We start from the raw sequence: 24,051 nt of genomic DNA, 5'->3' as shown, positions 1-24,051 counted from the left end.
GATGCGTGGATGACCTGTAATCTTTGTAGAAAAAATACATATATACTAAATAGACCATCAAGATTAAATAAGTCTTAGTTTTATTTATAGCAGTCCAATAATAATAATATTAACTTAGTAGACACTTATCACTAAGTTATAAAATTTATCACAATTATCTGCAAAAATGCGTTCTAAACAAACCCTTTTATACTTTTGTGTAGTGTTTGCGGTAAGTATAAAAATAAATCAGTAGTAAATTAGTACATATTAACATTCGTTCTAAGATCACAAACGGCGCCCATATCCAACCACTGGATTTAGTCGACGAAGCTCTGGCACAAGTTGAGCAACTAAAGTCTCTCGTACAAGGAGAAATCCTTGCTGCTCACAACACCCTCAACGACATAATACTCGCTTTTCACACTAATTCTGTCAGTGTTGCCAATACTGGAGTCTTATCAATAGAACAAGAACAAGATAAAATAGTCACACAACTAGCTTCACTAAAACATTTGGCAGATTTAGAAGGAAAAAATTCTTCACAATGTTTTGAAAGAAGTGACGAGAATCTAGACGACTTATCGCAGCGGTTGATAAGAGAAATGACTGATTGTATTGCTCACGTTGGGGATGAAGCTAAACGATTGACAGAAAGCTCTAAATATACTGTTGATGTTTCATACAACGTTGCCAGCCATTTCGAGTTTCAAATCAGACAGTGCGGAGGGAATCTGCTTTGTATTGCCCCGATTTTAAACGAGGTTGAATTGAACAAAATTAAATTGCCGCAAAATATAAAAACCGAGATAGAGGGGTGTGAGAGTCTTCTTATCATTCTGCAGGTGTACACACAGAGTTGTTCAAAAAACAAGATTTCACAGTATGTTACTGAGGGCATCTTGCTCTTCATGGACATTGAGAGTTGCATAAACAGTTTGCCTGCTTTTTAGTCGACTTGTATGTAGACACAATACATTTTAGATAAATAAAGCAATCAGAAAACGTGTCACAAAAAATTCTAGAATCTTCTTCGGATAATTATCTCTTTTTGATTGTTTATTTATAGATCCTAAGATATTATCAAGTCTATAAAGTTCGTGTTTTATAATCTAAATCCATTGTTACAATTATTATCAGATAAAAGTAATAACAGTTCTCATGGTAGTCTTAAGAATAAAAAAATTATATTATATTAAAATTAAATATGATGCAGTCATGGTCAAATGAAAGAAAAATGTTTATCATTACTTAAATTTGCACCAAACTGGATATAATCAGATAACTATCAAAATGTTCAAAATATTTAGCTACTTGAAGTTATTCATATCATAATACATACTTCAAAACATCAAAAAATGTGTGAACGATAGCATGAACTCTTCTACCACGTGCTAACTTGACAAAATTATTCCATAAGTTGTAGTAATTACATTTGAGATATCAGACGCTTAGTAATGTTATCAATTTCCTCCTAAACTCATAGTTGTCAACATAATTATTTGCTTATCAACGTCAATTCTTGACCACATCAATATGTTTTATTCAGAAACTGTATTCTTCATCAGTGCCGTTTTCACTGTAAGTACATTTTTTACACAATTAGTACAAACTAATAGTCTTCCTGAAGATCGTAAATGGTCAACCTTTTGATTTAGCAGACGAGGCTCTTGCTCAAGTCGAGCAACTCTTGACTATTGTTCATGGCGAGATTCTTGTGGCTCTCACAACCTCAATGATTTAACAACTGCTTTTGAAACAAACTCTGCTAATGTTGCCGAAGAAGGAGCTGTCAACATAGGACAACAACACCAGCAAAACATGCGGCAATTAACTGCAATGCAAAACTTTGCTCAATTAGCTGGAAAAAATCCCGCGTTGTGTACTGCAAGTGGTGAAGAAACTCTGAACAAGCTCCCCCAACAGTACGCTGAAGAAATGAGTAGTTGCATCGCTGGACTCGACCGTGAAGTCAAGATGTTGTCAGAAAGCTCTAAATACATTGTTGATGTCACGTTTAATGTTGGTAATCGTCTAGAATTTCAAATAAGACAGTGCAAGGGAGAACTGCTTTGTATTTCACCTATCTTAAATGAAATTGAATTAAACAAGATTAGACTCCCTCAAAATATAAAGACAGAAGTACAAACGTTTAATGATCTTCTTACTACTTTAAAGTTGTCAACTGAGGACTGCTCTAGTAACTCCGTGTCGCAGTATGTGGTTCAAGCGGTTAGAATTTTAACAAATATTTCCATATGTCTTAATAAGATTACAGGTTCTGTTAGATAACAAGTAACAAAATAAATGATGAAATTTAATTTCGTTTGCAAAATGTTACCCTTCGACTGTATTAAAGAGCGGAAATCTCTAGATCTTGATAACTCCTACGTAAACACTTCAGACTCTTGAACAATTAAATCTCTGATATGATAACGTTCCAAAATATTAATATCCCTGAGGCATATAAAAGCTGTCCAAAGTTGTACATGAGTAAGCATTCAACATGAGTAAAACAATTGCAGTATTTTGTGCAATCGTGGCTGTAAGTACTATTCTTTCTGTATGAACAATTTTAATATTTTTGAATCTTAGATTGCCACTGCCGGTTCGTTGGCACCAAGAGACTTAGTGGACCAAGTTATAGAGCAGCTAGATCAACTTCAAGCAATAGTCCAAGGCGAAATCACAGTAGCTCACAACAAACTCGCTGCTTTACTCACCGACTTCAAGACAGACGAAGTCACAGTTTCCGAAGGAGGCGAAATTGATCTTAGGCAAATGGAACAAACCGTCCTCGCGCAATTACAAGCAGTTAAGGATTTGGCTCATTCCGCTGGAAAAGACATTTCGTCATGCACGGATATTCGTGAACAAACTCTCCACAGACTTCCAGAGCGTTATATTAATCAAATGCATGAATGTATCATTGATGTAGATGACACTGCAGAGAGAGCAGAACGAGATGCCAGATATTTGGTCGATATTTACATCAACAATGTTCACGATTTGAGGCGTCAAGTAGACAGATGCCATGGAGAATTACTGTGCCTTTCTCCTCTTTTGACTGAAATTGAACTGAATAAGATTCGTCTGCCTCAAAACATCGGCACGGAAGTGCAAGCGACTGAGTCTTTGTTGAGTGTGCTGAAATTGTCTGTGACGAGCTGTGCTAGTGACAAGGTTGCACAATACAATACGGAAGCCTATGGCATTCTTTCAGACATTGAAGCCTGTGCTGACAGAATCATCGGTTGAGCTTCTCCACTAATCCTATGTTTATACTTATAATAAAGATTAGCAATAGTTTATATTTTTTTGACTCAATAACCAAAAAACAAAGGCAAAAATTGGTACACAACTGATACAACAGTAAGCATTTTGACTAAAATAAAAAAAAATCGAAACTAGTCATGAAACAAACATTTCTCTGCTGATTTACGCACAGGAAAATTGAATTTTTCTGACTAGTTCGGTAAAGACTTTACAAGACGGTTTTATTTTATTTGCATGGCAACAACTTGTTTAAAAGTAAGCAAACAACAAATTAACAAACATTATTTTTGACATTTTTGTTCAAATTAAAACATTGATTTAAATTTTTACGATTTTTGGAAAATCTAATACAAAACACATCAGTAAAATGGCTTACTTCACTCGAACCTTAAAATATTCGGTACAAAGTGCCTCGTATTTCAATAAGGCTTCTCATCAGTAATGTGTCATTTTCCTGAGTCTTATGTAAATAACTATTATTTTCCATCCAAAAACGTTTTTGATTAACGTCATAGCTGTAAGATATGTAAAAGATTTGATCTAAGCTTTTTGTGTGATAATAACAAACATATTAAATTTTATGTATGTAGTACTATTAAAGATTTTTTGGAGCCTAAACCACTTGAAGAATTTTAGATATGATAGCGCCTCTGTCTTTCGGATATTAATAAGTTATCTGCAAAGCCTATAAAAGCCGCTTAAATTTTATGCAAGCAAATAAACAACATGTCTAAAATAATTGGAATAATCTGTGCTATTACAGCGGTGAGTACAACTTTACAACTTCTTTGACAATTTCACATTTTCTCTACTTAGATTACCACTGCCTCTGTGGGGGCACCACGAGACTTGGTGGACCAAGCCAAAGAGCAGCTCGAACAACTCCAAGCTATAGTTCAAGGCGAAATTATGGTGGCTCACAATAAACTCGCTGCTTTAATCACTGACTTTAAAACCAACGAAGTCACAGTTAGTGAAAAAGGAATAATTGATCTTCAACAAGAAGAACAAACCGTCGTTGCAGAATTGCAGTCCATCAAAGAATTGGCTCATTCTGCGGGAAAAGACGTTTCTTCATGCACCGATATTCCTGAAGCAGTTCTTATCAGACTGCCAGAGCATTACTCGAGTCAAATAGTTAATTGCATTGCTGATGTTGACGAAAATGCAGTTCAAGCAGAACGAGATGCAAGATATCTTGTGGATGTTTATATCAATAAAGTTCATGATTTGAGGCATCAGATGGATAGATGTCATGATGAATTATTGTGTATTTCTCCTATTTTGACTGAAATTGAACTGAACAAGATTCGGCTGCCTCAAAACATTGGCACAGAAGTAGAAGCAACTCAATCTTTGTTGGAGGTGATGAAATTGTCTGTGACAAGCTGCGCTAATGATAAGGTAGCGCAATATTCCACTGAAGCCTTTTCCATTCTTGGAGAGATCACAACCTGTGTAAACGACATTATTGGTTGATCATTACTTTCTTTGGTGGGTTGATATTGTAGTTGTAGTTATTAGGTTAACAAAAAAAGTAAAAAGGAAAGTTTTTTTTCAAAATAAATATCAATATTTGCAGTTTGAGTTTTACTTTCGAGCAATTTCAAAAACAAAATTTAACTATGAAAGATAATTCGACGAAATAAATAAACTAAATTTTTTTTAAATATGTATTTTATCTCAGTACGTGTCGATGTTAAATCTAGATCACGTTGTTTTGTAATTGATGAATTTACTGATCTCAATCAGAATATTTTTTAAATGTATACTTCTTAATTGTTTTGTTAATATTTTTGTTCTTAAAGGTGAAAATAATGCAACGTTTACAGAAGCTGGCAAAAAACTGCCAAAAACTACAAAAATAGTAGATTAGGATTCGGTACAATTAATTCCAATACATCCAAAACAAACACAATTACCTAAATCTCTTGACAATTTGTTTACAAACACTTCATGGTAGCTTGTCTAATTTCTGATATGATAACATACCACAATTTTAGTATCTGTGTAAGATAAAAAGGCTGCATTTTTCTCATGATCTAAACCATGTTCAAAACGTCTGTTCTATTATCTGCCATTGTGGCTGTAAGTATTTTAAATTGTTTGCAACTTTTTTTATCTACGTTCTTAGATTTCCAGCACCGCTTTGGCTGCACCACGAGACTTGGTGGATCAAGCCGACGAGCAGTTTGCTGAACTTCAAGCTATAGTTCAAGGTGAAATCTCAGCGGCTCACAATAAACTGTCTGATCTTCTCACCGAGTTCAGATCTGAAGAAAACAGTGTTTTACAAAACGGACTAGTTGATATTGACCAACACAAAGTGGGTTTATTAGATGATATAAGGGCGATCAAAAATTTGGCTGAAGCTGCTGGAAAGGACGTTTCTTCGTGCACTGAGATTCGTGAAGACACTATCAAGACTCTTTCGGCAAGATTTCTAAGCACAATGAAGCAATGTATTGCTGATGTTGATGACGATGCGGTTAAAGTGGAGCGGGATTCTAGATATCTTGTGGATGTTTATATTAACAAGATTCATGATTTAGGGAATCAATTAAAAAAGTGTCAGGGCGAATTACTGTGTATTTCTTCTATTCTCACTGAAATTGAGCTGAATAAGATTCGCTTGTCTCAAAACATAGGCACGGAAGTGCAAGCAACTGAATCTTTGTTAAATGTAATGAAATTGTCCATGATGAGTTGCGGAAATGATAACTTTTCGGCGTTTGTTATACAAGGTAACATAATTTTTAAAGAAATCGAAGCCTGTGCTAATGAAATTATAGGTTAAAAATTTATCGTATTCACAAATAAACTGCTACCTTAATTTTTTGATAATAATTTATTTATACTTCATATTTTAAATTATATAGTTTGTCTAATTTCCGATATGATAACATACCAGTCGTCTATTAATAATCTTGTAAGGTAAAACGACTGGAGTTTTTTTATGATTTATATGATTTTTAAAACATTTGTCTTATTCTTTGCCGTTACGGCTGTGAGTATTTCGTTGTTTTTTTTGCAAGTTTTAACACTTCTGCTGTTAGATTTCCAGTGCGTCTTTGTTGGACCAAGCCGAAGTGCAGTTTGGTGAACTCCAAGCTCTAGTTCAAGGTGAAACTCAGCAGCGCACAACAAACTTGCTGATCTTCTCACCGACTTCAGATCAGACGAAAATATGATCTTACAAAGACATCAATTGATATTGATTAGCACGAAGTTTCTCTTCTGTATCAATTAACTATGATCAAGAATCTGGCTCCTACTGCTGGAAAAGACATTTCTTCGTGCACTGATATCCGTGAAGTTACTCTCAGGAAGTTTCAGGCGCAATAGCTAAGTACTATGAACGAATGTATTGCTGATGTTGATGACAATGCGGTTAAAGTAGACAAGATTACAGATATCTTGTAAATATTTATATTAACAAGGTGCACGATTTGGGGAACCAACTAAGCAAATGTCAGGAGGAATTGCGCCAATGTGGTCCATGCCACCATAGGTCGAGCTGGCGCAATTTTTGCGGCGTGCTAAATGTTGCAATTGCAATTTCTTCTATTGTCACTGAAATTAAGATGGACAAGATTCGTTTGCCTCAGAACATCGGCACGGAAGTTCTTGCAACTCAGTCTTTATTAAATACAATGAAATTATCAGTGATGAGTTGCGAGAATACTAACTTCTCGGAGTTTAGTAGAGAAGGCTCCACCATTCTTGCGGAAATCGAAGCTTGTGCGGATGAAATCATAGGTTGAGAATTTGATAACGATGTAGGTATTATTAAAGCAGTTTAGATGCCTCAGGTGTATTTATTTGTACACACGATTATTACGCTTACCTTGTCTTTATTATTATCTTATTCTTTGTTCTGCCGATACGAGCAATTTATTTCGATTCGAATTCAATCTTAAAAAAGACCTTGTGCACTAGAGAACTATCTATAAATAGATGTTGTAACGTTGGATTTCGACGCAATTCTCAGCTTAGCAACCTCAAGATGACTAAACAAAAGTACCGAAATATTTAAGTCTAGGTTAGTCACAAGTGGCGTTGTCATAATTTATCGCAGTACTTGTCGCCATCGGCAATTTTTCTTAATCCTATCAATTCGTACACTTGATGAATTGCTATATAAGACTCAGCTACTTTGTTTTAAGAAGGTTTACAATACTGTCATGGCTAAAGTAATTTTCTTGATTTTGTTCGTGGTCTTGTTCTCACAGGTAAATTTTATTTATTGTAGTCTTGAAAAATAATGTTTGTTTTCAGACCAGAGCTGCTATTTCTCCTAGAGATCTAGTAGACGAAGCTAAAAAACAACTTGAAGAGTTGAGCAGCATCGTTCAAGGAAACATTATGGTTGCCCGCAACAGACTCTCAACGTTGGAGATCGCGTTTCTTACCTACACCAACAATATTCTGACAACGGCTGTTGTATCCATTGAAGAAGAAGAACAATCAATTCAACAACAATTGACGACAATTAAAGATTTGGCTCATTCTGCAAATGCTGACATTACGTCTTGTACTGACGTTCGCGAAGAACTACTGAACAGACTTCCTGCTGAATACACTAATTTGCTGAAAGAGTGCATTTTTGCAAAAAATCGTGAAGAAGCCAGTTTGATTTCTCAAGCAAATTACATTGTCGATGTCGCCATCAACAAGGTTCACAGGCTTGAGTTCCAGTTTAATCAATGCAGACATAATGTTCATTGTATTTCACCTTTGCTCCAAGAAGTTGAGTTGGATAAAATCAGACTTCCACAGAATATTAACACCGAAGTTCAGAGTGTTGAAACTCTTTTGGCCACTTTGAAGTTGTCAGTAGAGTCATGTTCAGACACAAATATTTCTGGATATACTGCCGACGCGTCAACAATTCTGAATGACATCACGAGTTGTGTTGATAAAATAATTGGTTAAATGTCTATAGTTTTAATAAATTTTGTCTTAGTTATCCTTTGTTGCTATTTTGTTCTTTATCACAATCCTCGAATGAATCAATGGTTATCAGTGGTTTACAAACAATAGAAACTAATAATATAAGTAGTTACTTTCTCTAAAATCAGCAGTCTAGCAGCAATGGTGCTCAAGCAAGTTCTAATTTTGACGTTCATCGTCACTCAGGTAATCCTCCAGATTTTTTTGCAAGAGCTAAAATAATATTTTAGGCAGTCTTTGCTAAGGTTCCGTTCAGTTTAATTGAAGACGCCGAAGCCGAACTAGACACTCTAAGACAGACCATTATAGGTCTAATTTTAGTTGCGGACGATAAACTAGACTCCTACAATTTGGACTTGCAAATTAAAGGCCAGAACACTGCAAACACGGCACATGCCAACATTGCCACCGAACAAACTTCAGTAGCAGAGCAGGTCCGTCTTTTGAAAGAATTGGCAAATTCAGCTAAAGTTAACATCTCATATTGTTTGCAAGGACGTGAAGATTATTTAAACAAACTCCCGGACGCGATAAGTGACGAATTGGTTCACTGCATTAATGGAGAAGTAGAAGAAGGATCGAAAGTTACCTCCCAATTTAAATATCTAATTGATATCTCGATCAATAATGTCGAAGCCATAGATTTTCGTCTAAAGCTATGTGATCCAGACAGCGAAAGTTGTATTTCTGCTATTGTTGAAGAGATTCGTGTGGAATCCGAGCGGCTACCACAAGATATAGAAGTCCTGGTTCAAGAAGCTGAGGAACTCTTTGAGAGTTTGAAAGTGTTGGTTTCAAACTGTGCAGATTTGAAGGTTTCTCAATATGTTAGTAGTGCTAATACAATTTTGAGGGATCTTACAAACTGTGTGAATAATCTTCTAGGATAGGTTATCTTGCACGATTTTGTATTGTCGACAATTTGAGCTCAAGTGGCGGCTTCTTAGAAGTAAAAACTTCAAGTACAATAAATCATGATGTTTAGCCAGTGTTGTTATTTTTATCTTGTTGTCATCTGGTTTATCAAAGTGTCATAATATGTACAGAAAAACTTTAATTATAGTACAAACATAAACAAATAAAACGGAAAGAACACATTAAAAGTCGCTCCAAAGCGCTTTCTATGAACTCTCACATTTAAGTAACTACGTTACACCATCAAAGCACCTAAAATGAAAATTTTTATTCCACCGACGAAATAAAATTACAACAGAAAATCGATAAACTTTATGAACTTCTCCATTTAATTACTCCGCTTGTAATTAAATTTTCATGGATCGATCCCAGCAATCATAATTAATAGAAAAAAAAATCTGCGCCAACAATTGGTATGCAAAATACGACCCAGTCTTTAAGAACTCGCTATTTAATTTCCTTGCTAAGCTCATTAGTGCGACAGCTGTCATTTATTAAAACGTCGTTGCATTTGCAAGCATGCACCCAATTAGACTTCAAGACGCCTGGCTATCGATAAATTAGCTTCCAAGATGGAATCTGATTTTGATGTCGCCATGGTTTCGGCACGAATCTTTGTAGTTTATTTATGCTCCGGAATTTTCTAATCTATTAAAAGAAAAAATAAGATGGTTTTAACCTGTACACGAAGCGCGGGAAATGTATTTGAATACAAAGTACTGTTTCAGCTTGGAAATACCATAATAAAAAGTTATGATATCTACGCTAACCCTAAAAAGTTTGGAGGGAACGCGGAATTACTAAGCAGACAGTTTGCGTTTCGATGGCACAGGCTGTATCGGTATTTTTTGCATCTACATGAAGTGCTTACCTGCATTAAGAATTTATTTATTCGGCAAACTTAGACAGTTTTTGTGGAAAATAAATGTTCCCAAGGGCCCTTCGAGTGAAATACTGAGTTTCGGTGACTGTGATTCAGCTGAAATTTTGCGAACGAAATATGTGGCCCTGTAATCTTCGGAATTACCGTAAATCCCAACCATTATATTGCAAATTCGATATTTGTTATGTTTATGTTTGTAATAAACTCTTGTTGTGTACAAATTGGTTTTGAGTTACAAGATTTACGCGTTAAATCCTGACAGTTGATGACAAATCTCGCGCGCTTAGAAGTTCCAATTCTATTTTTATCGAACTGCGGTTAGATAGGAGTTCCACTGCTTTATTAAATTACAGCTCTGTTAATTAAGCTATAAATAAGAAAACCGAGAGATACTAATCCAGTTATACGTTAATTGCTGCCGGCATCCCTGCAGTTTTACGTCCCACCTCTGTGCTAAGAATTTATGTCTTTTTGAGTTTGATACAATTTTCTGAAGTCGATCGATTCGCTCTTCCGATGCAACATTTAAACACAATCCGTAACTTTTAACATAAAAGGGCAAACTACAAAAAGAACCGTCCAATAAAAAATGCCCTCGATTCAATAAATTTTAAACCGGAGGGATTTGAACTAATGGATTGGGAATTATCACGATTCAGCTCATCACCTTTTTACCAAGCCATTCCGGTCAACACTTCGCCTGTTTGCATCTTTTAAGCACTCTTAGCGGAGCCCCCTTTTATTACATTCCGCATAATTAGACACTCGGATTTGATAATCTTTTAATAATGTGCCGAAAACTTCCAGCAAAGTTAATTTTCAGAATGTTTCAGTTTACGAGCGGGAAACTGTTGTAATATGCTTTGAATGGGCGATTTTGCGCGATGTCATTATGCTACACATTGTAAAATAAATTCTTTGGTTTGCTGCAGCAATTCCTGGAGTGTTTCTTTGTGGAAAATTTGCCTAGGTAGTTCTCCAGGTGGCGTTCTACATCAATCCTGTTACTCCAAGGTAATGTAATTTTGCAAACTAGCATCCCTTGTCTACATATACGCAAAGTAAGTAAATGTGCGCTTGGTTTAATCAATTTGAATATAACTACGCTTGCCTTAAGCTGTGGCAAGGAAGCGAATAATTTAATTTGTGCTATATGTACTAAAAACTTGGTAATTAAACTAGCCTGTCCGTAGACAAGGATGTTTGAAACAGACAACAGTTATTACAATATTTAAGACAGTTTCTGTTCGTTTTGGGGTGCTCGGTTTAATTTAAAGAGGCTCTAACTTATGCAGAAATATGAGCTAAAGCTGATCTATCAATATGTTTGTAAAATATTTTAGTTTTTAGAAGCTGTGCAGATACGGTCTTAAAATTAGAACATCAAAATCCAAAAATAATAAAAATTAATCTCCTACGGTCGTAATATTTAGATAAAGGAATTTTGTGCAATTAATGCAAGATTGATAGGTTGTAGAAGGATATAAAATGGGATTAATTTCGAGGAATTTATTATTATTGTGCGTCGAAATTTACAACTAATTTTGATCCACAAAAGGAGCACACAAACACAGCAAATTTGGTTCTCCACAATAGGCATAAAAGCGGTTTTATTATTTCGTTTGCTTCGGCAACTATTGAGTGATTTCAACAAGGAAATATCGATTTAGCAAACATTTCCATAGAAAATTTATCTTGTTGAAAAAACTGAACAGTGTGACTTTGGGGAGCCCTTTACAAAATATTATAAAATGTATCCAATAAAAACTCGAAATAACATTGTGCGCGACACACGATATATTCTCACACATTTTCCCGTCCCTTATTACAATTTATAATAAGTTAACATCCACACCCTTCTAGACTTGGAAATAAAAAAATCTTGTTCCTTCACCAATATTTTTTATTTCTCCACCCCGAATGAATAATATTACTATTCGTTTTCTCAAAACTGCACTTCTTTCTTAGCTTTCAGCCCAAATAAATTAGTCGCCGTCAATACCTTGGAGACGTTTGCTTAAAATTCTAATAAAATGTAGATTTTCTCCAACGTCGCTTTGCTGGTATTTGATCAAAAAAATTTTTCCGTTTCATTTCACTTGATCTCAGCGTAATCTTTTGAAGTCACCGCCCCCACCAATTTGCCTATATCAGGATCAATAGTGGTGATCCGAAAGTTTGTGCAGCGCATTATTCAGCGAAAGGCTGCACAAATGTCTCAATTTGAATATGTAAATCCTCTTGCTACCTGACACTGTCTGATTTTCGCGCCACGTTGAGTGCGGTTCGACTCCGGCTGACTTCAGATCTATTCAGATTGCGTTTCCAGACACACATGCGGAAGATCCGGGCTACGTCTGCCCACGATTCGTGTCCTGTTCTACATATCAATTGGGAACTTTCCTGTACTAGGCTTATAATTGATTGCTATAAGGCTTACGCGTTCTGCATTTGCATCGGGTGCAATTCCGGATATCCGTGCACTGACTTGACCGGATTTGGGAAAAGCAGGGTGTTAATTGTTTTCTTGTTCGATTTAGCTGGAATTTTAACCGAGCGAAAATGTGCCAGATGTGGTAGGAGGAAAAGCTAAGCTTTGCTCATAAGCTGCTCGGATCAGAGATGATCCTCTGGTTTTCGCTTTATTTTTTATCGGCGCAATTTGGGCAGATTTGCGGGTTATAGAATTGGGGGAAAGCAACGGAAACGGACGGAATAGAATTTACTTATCAGGTAGAAATCAGGTAACACTCAAACGGCCATATATCACTTGTGGAGATTGCCTGACGGAGCCGCTCGGAATTATCTGCCCCCCAGAAATTTTATTAAAAGCCACAGCAATTTTAACTTAATTACACTCATTTTATTGGGTTACGTTTATGCTATGACGGGTTGGCATTTAGTTTCATTTATTGTTAACAAATTTGTAGTTTCCGCAACAGTAAGTTTCAAATTTATAACTTGCAGTAGCACATGGTGCAGAACATTTCACACAATGTTTTGTGATGACCTCATCCATAACAACTGTTACGTAATAAGACTAAAATGTTATTTAACAGCATGTTGTTTCGTTAACATCTAAGTCAGATTTCGGTCAAACAATGTGCGGAAGCAAAACTACCTTTAGTGGCAAAATAAGAAAACTTGTCCGAGCTTTTCCTATAAATCTGTTTCTTTATCAACTCCCTCAGGAGGGGATCAAAACAAAACGAAATATGAAAATAGATTTGTAAGGTTGAACGAACGAGGTGAGCGAAAATCCTCCTGGAGTTAATAAAAGAAGTAAATTGCGCTTGTTATGAATTCATTGTACAAATCTCATTTGTGCGTTTATTTCACCGAAAAAAAATTAGTCGTTGAATAACCAAAAAGTAAAAATTCCGCCTGAAACTTTTACCGCTTGCAACTGAAATGGCCCCACTCGGAAGCAATAAAATCGAATAAATTAAGCACAAACCAGTCCCCATCTTTGTATACCTCAATTTGAATTTGTAACGAATTGTTAAGTCGTATTAATATTCATGTAAACGGCATTGACGTCAAACGTTTTCACACAATGGCTTTAATTTAATCCTCAAATTGTATTTCCATTTTTATTTCTCTTTAAACCGCAATTTGTTTTCCAGTTATCAGCGGTGTTGTCGATGGGCTTCAATTAATTTGACGAAGTGTTTTAAATAGCGGCGGGATTTCTGCAAGGGCGATCTGTTTTATTGCCATCGTTGCCTGAATTTATTATTCTTGTTGCCGTTCGGGCTATGACAATAGTCGTTTAGCTAATGGCCATTCCGCCAAATTTACATACATTGCTGATGCAGTAATGGACAAAAACGTGGTCTTTTTATAATTAAAACAAATTAAGGAGAGACAGTTTGGTTTAGATAATTTGCTGACATTAAATTCGTTGGTTTTCACCTCACTGTTGGTACGTACGAACAGATATAAATTTTGCATTGTCAAGGGTTCCCTCATAAACACACATAAATTATTAGGCGCATAGACATAAACAACGACAAATAAGTCATAAACGTACAAGAGACAAGACACAACACAGGATATAAATTCCATGATCCCGGCACTAAATTATTAAAATTTGCTGCGTCTCATCTTATCTCCCGGAAAGTATGTTAAAGAATCTTTCCGGTATGGCAGGCGTGATTAGATAAGGTGAAAAAAAATCTTGAGTATGGACACTTCATTCCAATACGTTTCGGTTACACTGATAAAAGATAATTTATTTGGACAGGAAGATGCTTCTTAGCATTTAATAGTAATTAATATTCTTCTTACGCACATTATCATGGATCTTGAGTGCTTGTGGGCTCTAATGCAAAGTAGCAGCCGTCGCATCTGATTTAGAATTTTACGACTAATTTGAATTTCGGGTGATTTACTTTGCACCCCAATCTGAGAAAATAGAGCATAAGAAAATGAAAAAGTCTACAATTTGTGATTTTTAAACAGAGTTTTTCTCTAATGCTAATTAAAACCTGACTGCACTTGAATGATAAGATGTTCCAGTATTAGCACAGCTTCTTCGAAATATTATAATTTTTATTCCGCGCGGCATTACTTATTTAGATGTTAATGGAGGATGGAGGGTAGAGAAAGTGCACCCTCGGGCAGATCTCGTGCTTTCGACAGTTTGCCTTCTGAAAAATAAATTTTCGTCGATTGCAAGTTGAGCCAATTCCCTTGGAAATTGTAAACTAAAAATAAAACAAATCAATCAGTAATATTTGTCTGAAGTTACTCTTCGTTGTCTGCAATTTTCCATAAAAACTTTCGCGGTTGACGAGCGTTTCAGGAAACGACGGAAAGGGGTGATCGATTTTCAGCCTTACTCATTTCGTTACTTTTATCCTATTTTTATACTCGTGGAATCAATAACACCTTAAGTGGAAGATGAGAATTAGTTTTTTGCAACTTGAAGTGGACAAATGTTTTGTCTAAAAAATCGTGTTGCTGTAAATTAATTTTCGACCAAAAGGACAAAGCGTTCGTGCTCAAGTTAAAATTAGGGAGGGTTGTGAAGTGACTTGAACTTCTGCAAGTGACATCTGTTCGGCCTAATTGTCTTACCTTCGTGCACCTAAAACTGCGACACGTGTAAATTGTAGCCGACAACTTGGACCAGTAAATTATATACCTGGAAACACAGTTTAAAAGGTAAATTTGCCTCAAAACTTAGTTTTGTCTACTGAATAAAATCGTTTTATCATAAAACTTTTAAGTAGTCGAATTTATGTGCGTCAGGCTTTACGAGATAATTAGGTGATAAATAATATTTTTTTGCTTCATAAAAAGGGTAAGCACGCGTCAGAAACGCAAAGCTTGTTATACATACAAATTGTGCCACAGGATTTAGAAAATCTTTTTCTCTTGCCGCGGTGAATAACGCGATCTTCTCGTGAATTATTGTAATCTCTTAGCTTTGTGGGATTTATTTTTGAACCCATTAGGAAATCACAAATGAGGAGTTTGGATTAAATATTGTATTGGTTTTAGTTCATCAAATAATTAAATTAATTCGCGGTAGAAATAAATTTCATTGTGCGCACTATTAGCACATCACCCCCACGGGTTATTAAAACAAGCCTAAAACTATGCATTGGGGTTAAGCTTAATTCCCCTTGTTAAATCCCACAGCCTGCGCCTTAAAACTTTCAAATTGATTTCGTTAAAATTTAGCGAACCCTTTCGGGAGAGCAGGAGCGTACTTTAGTTTAGTTACTCGGGGAGCAATCATAAGAAAATTATTTCTGTATGTGCTTGTATGTCAATTAGTGAGCTAGTTTGAAAACTTTCAACCGAGTTATGCGAGTAGTGGCACACGATCTGTTCAAATTCAACAGGAAAAGACTTTAATCAAGCCAATCATATTAAAAAGGGCGCTGTATTAAAAAAGCTGAGTAAGGTGTTCCCAAGACTATGCTCGGATGGTACAGAATAAAGGAGCTGACGAGCCATTATGTGCAATCACAAGCACTCTTTCCTCTTCACCACTTTACATAAATTCAATCAATATCAGCCGGTAGTTGAGAGAGGGTTGGACGTAGCTCAGATGAGCCGAATTGCTGAGATAATGGCTCTTCGATTGCTGCCAATGACAGCTACCTGGCGTTAATTTATCGAAATGATTTTTACAGGGTTTTGTCTAATTTACTATATTACGATAATCGTCCAATATATTATAAGTTTGAGAAAATTATTGGAAATTCCGGGGTTTTTGCTCTTTGTAGTATTGGACGTGGATTTCTATAGGGGAATTTAGGTCAAAAGCAAGAGGAATTTTATCAGGGAAATAAAAAAATGAAAAAATTTTTTGACTAAAAATGAATTAAATTGACGCGGACCAAAATTAAGTGGATTTATAGTAGCTCAATTTTCAGTTCATTATTTTAGTTATGTAAATACAAAAAACAATCACGTTTTCAATCAATTCTGTTTAATTCGCAGGAAATTGAATTTGTATATTTTATGAACTTTAAATGAAGTTTATCTGTTAGTACCAGAAAAATGTGTTATTCAGTTAGTTTAAATTTAACGTTTGCTAAGAGCACATTATGTTTGATTGTCAGAGGGTCTGTCAAAAATTTGAAGTTCTTATTGTAAAACGTTTGGCACAACCAAAGCAAAAATTATAGACGCCTTTTTTTAACTATAAATCACTATTACTATCAGAGTTAACACTTCATTTTGCAATAATCGCGATAAAATCTGTAGACCAAATTTAGTGCTTTTACAAAAATAAAAAATATTTAAGTAGGTACACATTAAAAAAAGAGCCTTTCAAAGTTTAGTGTAAGTTACGCCCAGTTCGTAACTAAAATTACTGTTCGTTAAACGATAAAGTTCAGTCAACATTTAAAAATTGTAAACAACCCGTCAATTTGCAGCCAGTAAGGAAAATAAAGGAAATATTTGCATTCTGGAGCAACTTCCGTGCAAAATTATGCAAAGACTAATTCTTCAGAGTATCATTCAATTCGCTCTAGAAATGAAAAGTATTTAAGGAAATTTATCGTTCCTGAAGGATCCATTTCGCACATTATCACCAAACTAAAAGTTGAATCGTTTTACTTAAATTAAAAAAAAATGCTTTTTTTGTTTTATTTTCATATTTAATTTCAAGCGTTTTCAGACGTTGGCGCCGTGATAATATTAACACTTATGAAGCACAATGGAGAGAGTTAAAACAGCAGGTTCTGTGAACGTTGATAGCGAAGTTTAACGGAGATTGTGTCGTTAGCTTGCCTCTATAACTGTAGCAGTACAACTCATAACAGGCTTGTTAATTGAGTTAATAACAAGGTTAAACCTAAGCAGTCACTCAACATATTTTTGATCAATTTAACTTTCGTGCAAGAACGTTATAGCACGCCTAAAACTGTGACTAGGAATAAATGGGCTCATTAGGATTATCCTGATACATTTTCTTCAAGTATTGATTTGTTGAGGGTTTTAATTAAAATACGCACGTACCAGCTTTAGAGAGGATGTAATATTCGTATGAATTTTACGAGTTAGGTGACAAAAAATGAGCTCGTAAGCTTCGAGGAAAATAAAATGTAAATAAAGAAGAACACTTTGTAATTTTAATAAAATGTGTTGTATATTTGAATCAAGTCACTGTAAAAAGAAAACAAGAAAAACAGATGGTGTTTAAAAATGGTGAATGCGCCGGTTCAAATTTTTTAAAAATAATACAAAAAATGGATGGTTGTGGCAATTTGATTTTTTTTTAGCAACTGCTTTAAATGTGACTAGATTTGCACAATACGGTTATTTTATTAATGTCTCTGAACCTCGACATTTGACAAACAATCGTCGCGTAATATAGATGGTATGACTGCCTGAAACATTAATGAAGCCAGCTCTTGTCATTCTTGTCTCTCTGACAGGTATGATTAATCATACGAAACATTGTTTGCCACTACGTCATATTTGCGACGCCGTGAATGCATCCATTCAAAAGAATTACATCAACCTCCCATTTCATGTTACAAAATTTAAATTCAAGAAGACATTCCGTGAAAGTAAAATCTCCTAACAAATTCGCTTTCTTTAAAACCAGTCACACGATTTTTAATTAAAAAACCTACGTGGAAATTCCCTCGGAAAAAACGACATTTTTCACGTCTCCTGGGGCACCAAAACATGTATTTGTCACGATCATCCTGTCGGGATCTTATTTAAATTAGCTTGTACCTTCGAAATTCGTGGGTGGATTGCGGCAGGTTCGGGATAAGTCAAAGTTCAACCTTTCTAGGACCCAGCAGCACCGGGAGCTTTCTGGTACCTGCCGAAGTATGCTTTCATTCCAGCTGGATCTCACAGTGGGCGTGGTTCTGTTGCTAAGCAGCGAATGCTGAAGGGCCACTGTAAACTGACGCGCCAGTGTCACTAAAGCTCGCTCGCTGAAAGCTTCATCGAAAGCTCTACGGAATTACGCTGTTTGTATAATCGAGAGGATTGACATTAGTGGAAAAACGTTTTGTGGGCTTACGTGTTAGGAACTTGTAAGTTTCCTGTTGTGAATTATTGCTATTTTTGGTTAACAGGTGGTCATAATTTTACGAGCATTACGAAATAAAAATACACCCAGTTTTAATCTTGTTAATGTTGCATATGGTATTCATTTCGTTAATGTACCAACACCCATTCGGTTTTTATTACCATGCATTACCGTGTTTTAAGGCGTGTTCAAAAGAGCAATAAGATTTTCTAGCTTTTTTAGTCAGATTTTCATTATTATAATTTTGAAAACCGAGTAGTGACTAGAATTTCTGTAACAAATTTAATGTTGAAATATTCGCATTGGTGGGATGAGCCATTTGCGGAGTGCTTAGTGGTTTCGTAATTCTTCGTGACGGCTCACAAGATTAAATAGCGGAGGGTGATACTCTAGTCGAGGTTATATTAAATTTATAACAACAGCCAGTATTACTAAAAATAGATTCACATTTAGCTGGACTCTAGAAATGTTTTCTTTATAAGACAGATATTACTCAGGAGAAAAAGTTGCTGAAGGAAAACTGTAGGTAATTGGTACTTTTGTATAAATATAGGATCAAGTTGAGGAGCAACTCAAATGACAATTTTATCTCTTTTTTCTGAATGTTCTATTTATAAATTAATTACTCTGTTTTCTTCTCTACATCGATTTTGTTCAACTTGCGGTGAATTTTTTTCATGAAGGTTATTAAATGGCATGAAATTTGTTATGGATGCGCCTAAACTGTATAAACTGTAAATTATATTGGCACTACTTGGGCATTACAAGTGTTGCAGAGATATCTAATCCATATTTATTAGAGGTAGTATAATCTACTGGGTAGGTCATTAGTTATAATGAGCATGTCAGAGACCATGTCACATAATTTTGCACATTATCCAAACCAAAACAGGAAAGTTTAGACCACATTAAAACGTGATTAATCTTACCGAACAATTTACCGAAATCAATAAACCAATGGAGTTCTGCACCTTTATTACACGCGTAATCGTGAATTTTCGATAAATTTATTATTATGTTTGCATTCAATTTGTATTATCATTTAATAGACACTGAATATCAAAGCAAGAAAAATTCGGTTTTACACGCAAAGCAAATATTCGAATTTTGTCTGGTTATTTATTAATGACGATGTGGGGAATTGAAACCGGTAAAGCTAATTGAAACATCTCGATGTAGTTTCATCAAAGCTCATTCCAGAATGTTAGAATTCCGAAATCATGTTGATGAGGACATCAGTATCAATAATCAAACTGTTGAACAATAATAACGTTCTTGTTAAATTTTTGGGACCACATCTGTGTGTATTTGCTCCCGAAAGCTCAGCTAAACTGCTGTGGGTCAGTCCAATTTTCAATACTACAAGTTCGTGAACAGCGGAAGCTCTACTAATAACAGACATTCAAACCCTCAAGGGTGGTTGCGGTAAAGAGATTTGTTCCACGATTATTGTTACACTAGAAATTTGGAGTTCATACTTTCAGAAATTTGAAGCAACTTTTTTAATATCTCTCTCTTACGTCTCATAAAATTAAAGCTTTGTTTTTCACTAATTTGATTTGTGTGATGGGTTCCTATTGTTGCACGACACCATCCAATTATAACTTGCAAAGAAAATTCCTTTGAGATGTTTCAAAGTGCTCAGAGCTGATGTTGCCAATGTGATGAGGAGATGATTAGAACCGTTTTTGTTTGGAGTCTAAAGATTTGATGCTTTTCATACCAGGAATAATATTAAATGAAATTTTGATGTGGTTTGGTTAGCATATTTTTGCATGCTTCAATAATAAATGAAACGATGCGGAAAACGGCGCTCGTCTTTGGAGTTTTTTAATTACTGAAGCGTCATTTACAAACTGACATATCTACATTAAAAGGGAATTAATTTGTAGTTGAGCTATAGCAAATATAGAATAGCTGCGAAATTAATTTTCATAGAAAATATATGCAGTCGTTTTGTAAATTTATCTTTTAAATTAGTTTCTCCAAGCCTCGGTCGCAAATAACCAAATCACAGCTCTGTCATTTATTCAAAGTCTAAAATCGTTTCACATCTCGCATCTTTTGTAGTAGAGTGAAAAACGCCAAAAATTCCGCCTTGCTGTCAGACATGATTAACGATTCATAATCTCTGTTTTCCGTTAAGTTCAAAGTTCTCAGAAGTTGAGCTTTACTTTATAAGAAGCTTTAATGCAATTTAAATTAATACACTTTCTATACAAGAAATGAGTGAGGTTGTTGATTATGATTGATAGCGGATACTGCCAATTTTACAACACTTAACTCTCACAATATTAATCACTTCAATTATGGTGATGGATACCAACAATAAATTGATTGCTTCTAGGATTGTATTTCGGTAATGAAAAGTTTTAAGTGAATTTATTGCGCACTTATTCATTGATTGAATTTAAATTGTCTTTTCTGCAAGCCACAACCAAACCATGTTCAAGTCTGATTTATGGCGAGAATTTTGCAAAACGAATCACGAAATTGTGCAAAATACAGTAAAAAAGTTCGGCCTCTAACAAGGCTTGTTTTAACAATTGTGTACGAGTTTATTTTGGTCTAGCTTTTGAACACATTTATTAGTGGATGTTAAAATTAATTGGGTTTGATTTCACAGCTCAGCAAATTTTAAACCAAATATTGACAGACGTGTATGGGTGCTTTCGAGCTCAAAATTCCTGGAAATAGTTAGGTGTGAATAAAAAATCGTAGCAGTTTGACGTGTCAATTAATGTTTAATCTCAAACTGTCGGATGCAGAGCTACCAATACATTTTAAATTTAAGTCTGAAAACAGCACTATTGATATTTCAGATTACAAAAAAATTGAAACATAATCGTTTACATAAATTTAATTAATATTTTGTGTGTGAAATTGTACAGATAAATAAATCTGATTTTTTTTTGTGTTTTTTCAATAATGTTTTGCTTTAATTCTTAAATTCTAAATTAATTGTTTAAATTTTCAAATATTTTTAAGCATTAAAGTCCTCGAATGCTTCTGAAACTGCGCAATATGTTGGATTTAAAAAAAAGCAGCTGACGCTATCAAAATTACAAATTTTAGTGATGAATTTTAAAAATGTTTGCTTATCTTCAAAAAAAAAATTCTAAAATTGGTATTTTTAAGTTCACAATTTTGCAATTTAATAGAATTAATACACGAGTTTAGTAACGTTGCTAAATTTTATACTGGTAACAATAAGAATACCAACATTACGAATATTTGTGAAAGATTTCGAAAATTTTTGGTTTGTCTTTAAAGTAAAAATGTTTACAATTTGTATGGTTAGTTCTAGAACTTTGCATTTTGGTGAAGTTAATACATGAAACAAATGTAGTAACTTTTCCAAATTTTATAGCAGTAATCACTAAAGTTACAATTTTTAATGGATAAACTCGAAAAATTTTGCTTTGTCTTTAAAATTAAAATTTCTAAAATTTGTATCTTTATCTATACAATTGCAATTTGGTAGAGTTGATATAGTAAAAGTTGTCGCACTAAAAAATTGGGAGAGTTAATACACAAGTCAAATCCTTCAGATTTGTCTTATGTGTAATTTTTATTTAACTATTTATCAGATCTTACAATTGGTATAAGTGTTCAATTTCTAGAAATTTGAAAGCAGAAAATCTTAAAGAATTCAGTTTAAAACAAAAGATGATTTATATTTTGTTCAAATGTTTCATTGTTTAAATATTATTAAAATTTTTAATAAACCTACTGAATTTTATTTTCTATGTAATGTTACTCCGAACGCTAATAAGCCTGCAAATGTTAATTTTGCAGTATTATTGATAATCTAAAAATAAACTAAAAATGAATTAATAAAATATTTCAACATATAATTTCAATTTTAGTCTGAATATTTAAAAATTTAAATAAACAATGTTAATGACACCGTGTAATTAACAAAAATCATAGGATGAATAATAATTTTATATATTTTTCTCAAAAGTTGAAAACTGATGACAACTAAAAGGTTTTCCATAGGTACTAACTTTATTTTTAAAGCAACTATAATATTATTCGTGGAATTTAACATAAAACTTTCTACTAAAACTTCGTTGAAACTAATAAACTTGCTTGCTTCAAATAGAGTTTTAATTTTTCCTAAACTTTTACTTGTGGAAGTGGAAATCTGTGTACGTCGTAAGTACTTGTTTACTTTTATAATTGCACAAAAAATTAAAAAATTAAAGGTTCAGGAGAGATTAATTAAATCATAATAAACTAGTTTTAAATAACGCTTGAAATACGGTAAATTGAACCGCGCCTTCACCATTTTTATAAAGCTCAATAATCTAGCTCTATATTTAGACCATTCTAAACTGAAATGAATTTTAATTATAAATTTTTTGCAAAAATTAAAAAAGTTTATAATTAGTAAAATTAGAGAACGACCATTTTCGCTGTTTACTACCCATTTGCATTCTCAAACTTAGACCGCCGATCTGTAGCCCTGCGACAACTGCTTTCAAAACAAATTTATTTATAGACCCAAGTGGTCCAAATTTGTCAGTAAACATGACTAAGCAAAGCCGCTTTAAACAAACTTGAAACTTCCAATGTTTAAAAGAGAGTGGAATTGAGTGTTAATCTCAAGAGAACGACCTACGTCGAAGATACAATCCGTTCAAATCCCAAACTTAATTCCGACAGAAAGATGTGGTATCAAACTATCAAAGTTCGGTACCCTCGCTATTTGTTTTTGCCCAAAATGAGTCCAAACAAAGTTTTCAATATCAAATAACTGTCTGATGGAGCAACTTTAGTCAGAGCAGCCATATCGATCCTCTTGTGGTTTCGGCAGATAGTTCAAAACATTTAACAGACCTAAATCCCTCATCCAAGTTAGGAAACAGATCGAATTATCTTCGAACATACTTTTTTAATAATCCATGTCAGTAGACAGAACGAAACGTGATATCCATCTCTTGGCTTTATTTCGGCCTTCATCTAACTTTGATTCCAATTTGTCATCCAGTCTATCTTTCTAGGTTAGTGGTGGTTGCCGTAGTAACCAGAGCAACCGTGTGCAAGAAATATTCTCTTTCATGGTCGATTCGATGCTAAATTGCCGCGGAATATTTGAGACAAACTTTATCTTACACAAGAGGGAGGAAAATCAGTTAGCAGATGATCGTATACAACGGAAAAATCACCTTTGAGCTTCCGATGTTTTCAAACGTTTTAAACTTATTTCTGAATAAACAAACATGAACTTCAAGCGGAATTCAAAGACTTTAGTGACACTTGAGACGAGATGTTGCGCTCCAAGTTTACGGACATATAATCTCACATGAAAGTGGTGCTGCTTTCATAAAATTCGTTAATTAAGAACACGTTTTTCTCAAAACTACTTGTACTTGTTTTAGAGCGACATTTCTGTGCGTGTCAACAGACATTACTTTTCTACAAAATTTTAACGGCGAAACATTTCGAGATGTTCTGACTGACTTTTTTATACAAAAAAGTTTTTGTTGGTCTAGTGAATCTTTACAGTCTAAAAACCGAT

At 34.5% G+C, this 24,051-nt stretch overlaps 5 protein-coding genes across 8 annotated transcripts in view; all 5 read left to right on the top strand.

Annotated features, from left to right (window-relative positions):
- The window catches only part of LOC148172611 (A-type potassium channel modulatory protein KCNIP1-like), a 114,128-nt gene that overhangs the window by 56,483 nt on the left and 33,594 nt on the right, over window positions 1-24,051 (top strand). Inside the window, exon 1 of one of the 4 annotated variants that reach the window (XM_088039464.1) lies at window positions 18,394-18,528. The exons of the other annotated variants lie outside the window; for them this stretch is intronic. The gene's annotated coding sequence lies outside the window, so the exon portion shown is untranslated. Of the gene's footprint in view, window positions 1-18,393; window positions 18,529-24,051 lie in introns of those variants that run through there. 4 annotated transcript variants of the gene reach the window in all.
- LOC148172615 (uncharacterized) lies at window positions 2,436-3,288 on the top strand. Its single transcript, XM_088039308.1, has 2 exons — window positions 2,436-2,524; window positions 2,575-3,288. The coding sequence occupies exons 1-2, from the start codon at window positions 2,486-2,488 to the stop codon at window positions 3,235-3,237; spliced, it is 702 nt and encodes a 233-aa protein (XP_087895434.1). The 5' UTR covers window positions 2,436-2,485; the 3' UTR covers window positions 3,238-3,288.
- On the top strand, window positions 3,982-4,748 carry LOC148172614 (uncharacterized). Its single transcript, XM_088038713.1, has 2 exons — window positions 3,982-4,020; window positions 4,072-4,748. The coding sequence occupies exons 1-2, from the start codon at window positions 3,982-3,984 to the stop codon at window positions 4,732-4,734; spliced, it is 702 nt and encodes a 233-aa protein (XP_087894839.1). The 3' UTR covers window positions 4,735-4,748.
- Window positions 7,370-8,224, top strand: LOC148172613 (uncharacterized). Its single transcript, XM_088039266.1, has 2 exons — window positions 7,370-7,487; window positions 7,534-8,224. The coding sequence occupies exons 1-2, from the start codon at window positions 7,440-7,442 to the stop codon at window positions 8,188-8,190; spliced, it is 705 nt and encodes a 234-aa protein (XP_087895392.1). The 5' UTR covers window positions 7,370-7,439; the 3' UTR covers window positions 8,191-8,224.
- On the top strand, window positions 8,303-9,192 carry LOC148172612 (uncharacterized). Its single transcript, XM_088039345.1, has 2 exons — window positions 8,303-8,394; window positions 8,439-9,192. Exons 1-2 carry the CDS (start codon window positions 8,350-8,352, stop codon window positions 9,096-9,098), a joined length of 705 nt encoding a protein of 234 aa, XP_087895471.1. The 5' UTR covers window positions 8,303-8,349; the 3' UTR covers window positions 9,099-9,192.

This window comes from Gnatocerus cornutus, chromosome 6 (genome assembly GCF_029298725.1).
Source record: "Gnatocerus cornutus isolate USDA-ARS CGAHR chromosome 6, icGnaCorn1.1, whole genome shotgun sequence".
Lineage (NCBI taxonomy): Eukaryota > Metazoa > Arthropoda > Insecta > Coleoptera > Tenebrionidae > Gnatocerus > Gnatocerus cornutus.
Note: the sequence above shows the minus strand (reverse complement) of the source record. Positions and strands in the feature narration are given on the sequence as shown.

Bases quoted from the DNA above. Each gene is read 5' to 3' on its own strand.
- LOC148172615 (XM_088039308.1), top strand. From the start codon at position 2,486: ATGAGTAAAACAATTGCAGTATTTTGTGCAATCGTGGCT. The intron at 2,525-2,574 runs GTAAGTACTATT...TTTGAATCTTAG, and splicing joins TATTTTGTGCAATCGTGGCT to ATTGCCACTGCCGGTTCGTT.
- LOC148172614 (XM_088038713.1), top strand. From the start codon at position 3,982: ATGTCTAAAATAATTGGAATAATCTGTGCTATTACAGCG. The intron at 4,021-4,071 runs GTGAGTACAACT...TTCTCTACTTAG, and splicing joins TAATCTGTGCTATTACAGCG to ATTACCACTGCCTCTGTGGG.
- LOC148172613 (XM_088039266.1), top strand. From the start codon at position 7,440: ATGGCTAAAGTAATTTTCTTGATTTTGTTCGTGGTCTTGTTCTCACAG. The intron at 7,488-7,533 runs GTAAATTTTATT...GTTTGTTTTCAG, and splicing joins TCGTGGTCTTGTTCTCACAG to ACCAGAGCTGCTATTTCTCC.
- LOC148172612 (XM_088039345.1), top strand. From the start codon at position 8,350: ATGGTGCTCAAGCAAGTTCTAATTTTGACGTTCATCGTCACTCAG. The intron at 8,395-8,438 runs GTAATCCTCCAG...ATAATATTTTAG, and splicing joins TGACGTTCATCGTCACTCAG to GCAGTCTTTGCTAAGGTTCC.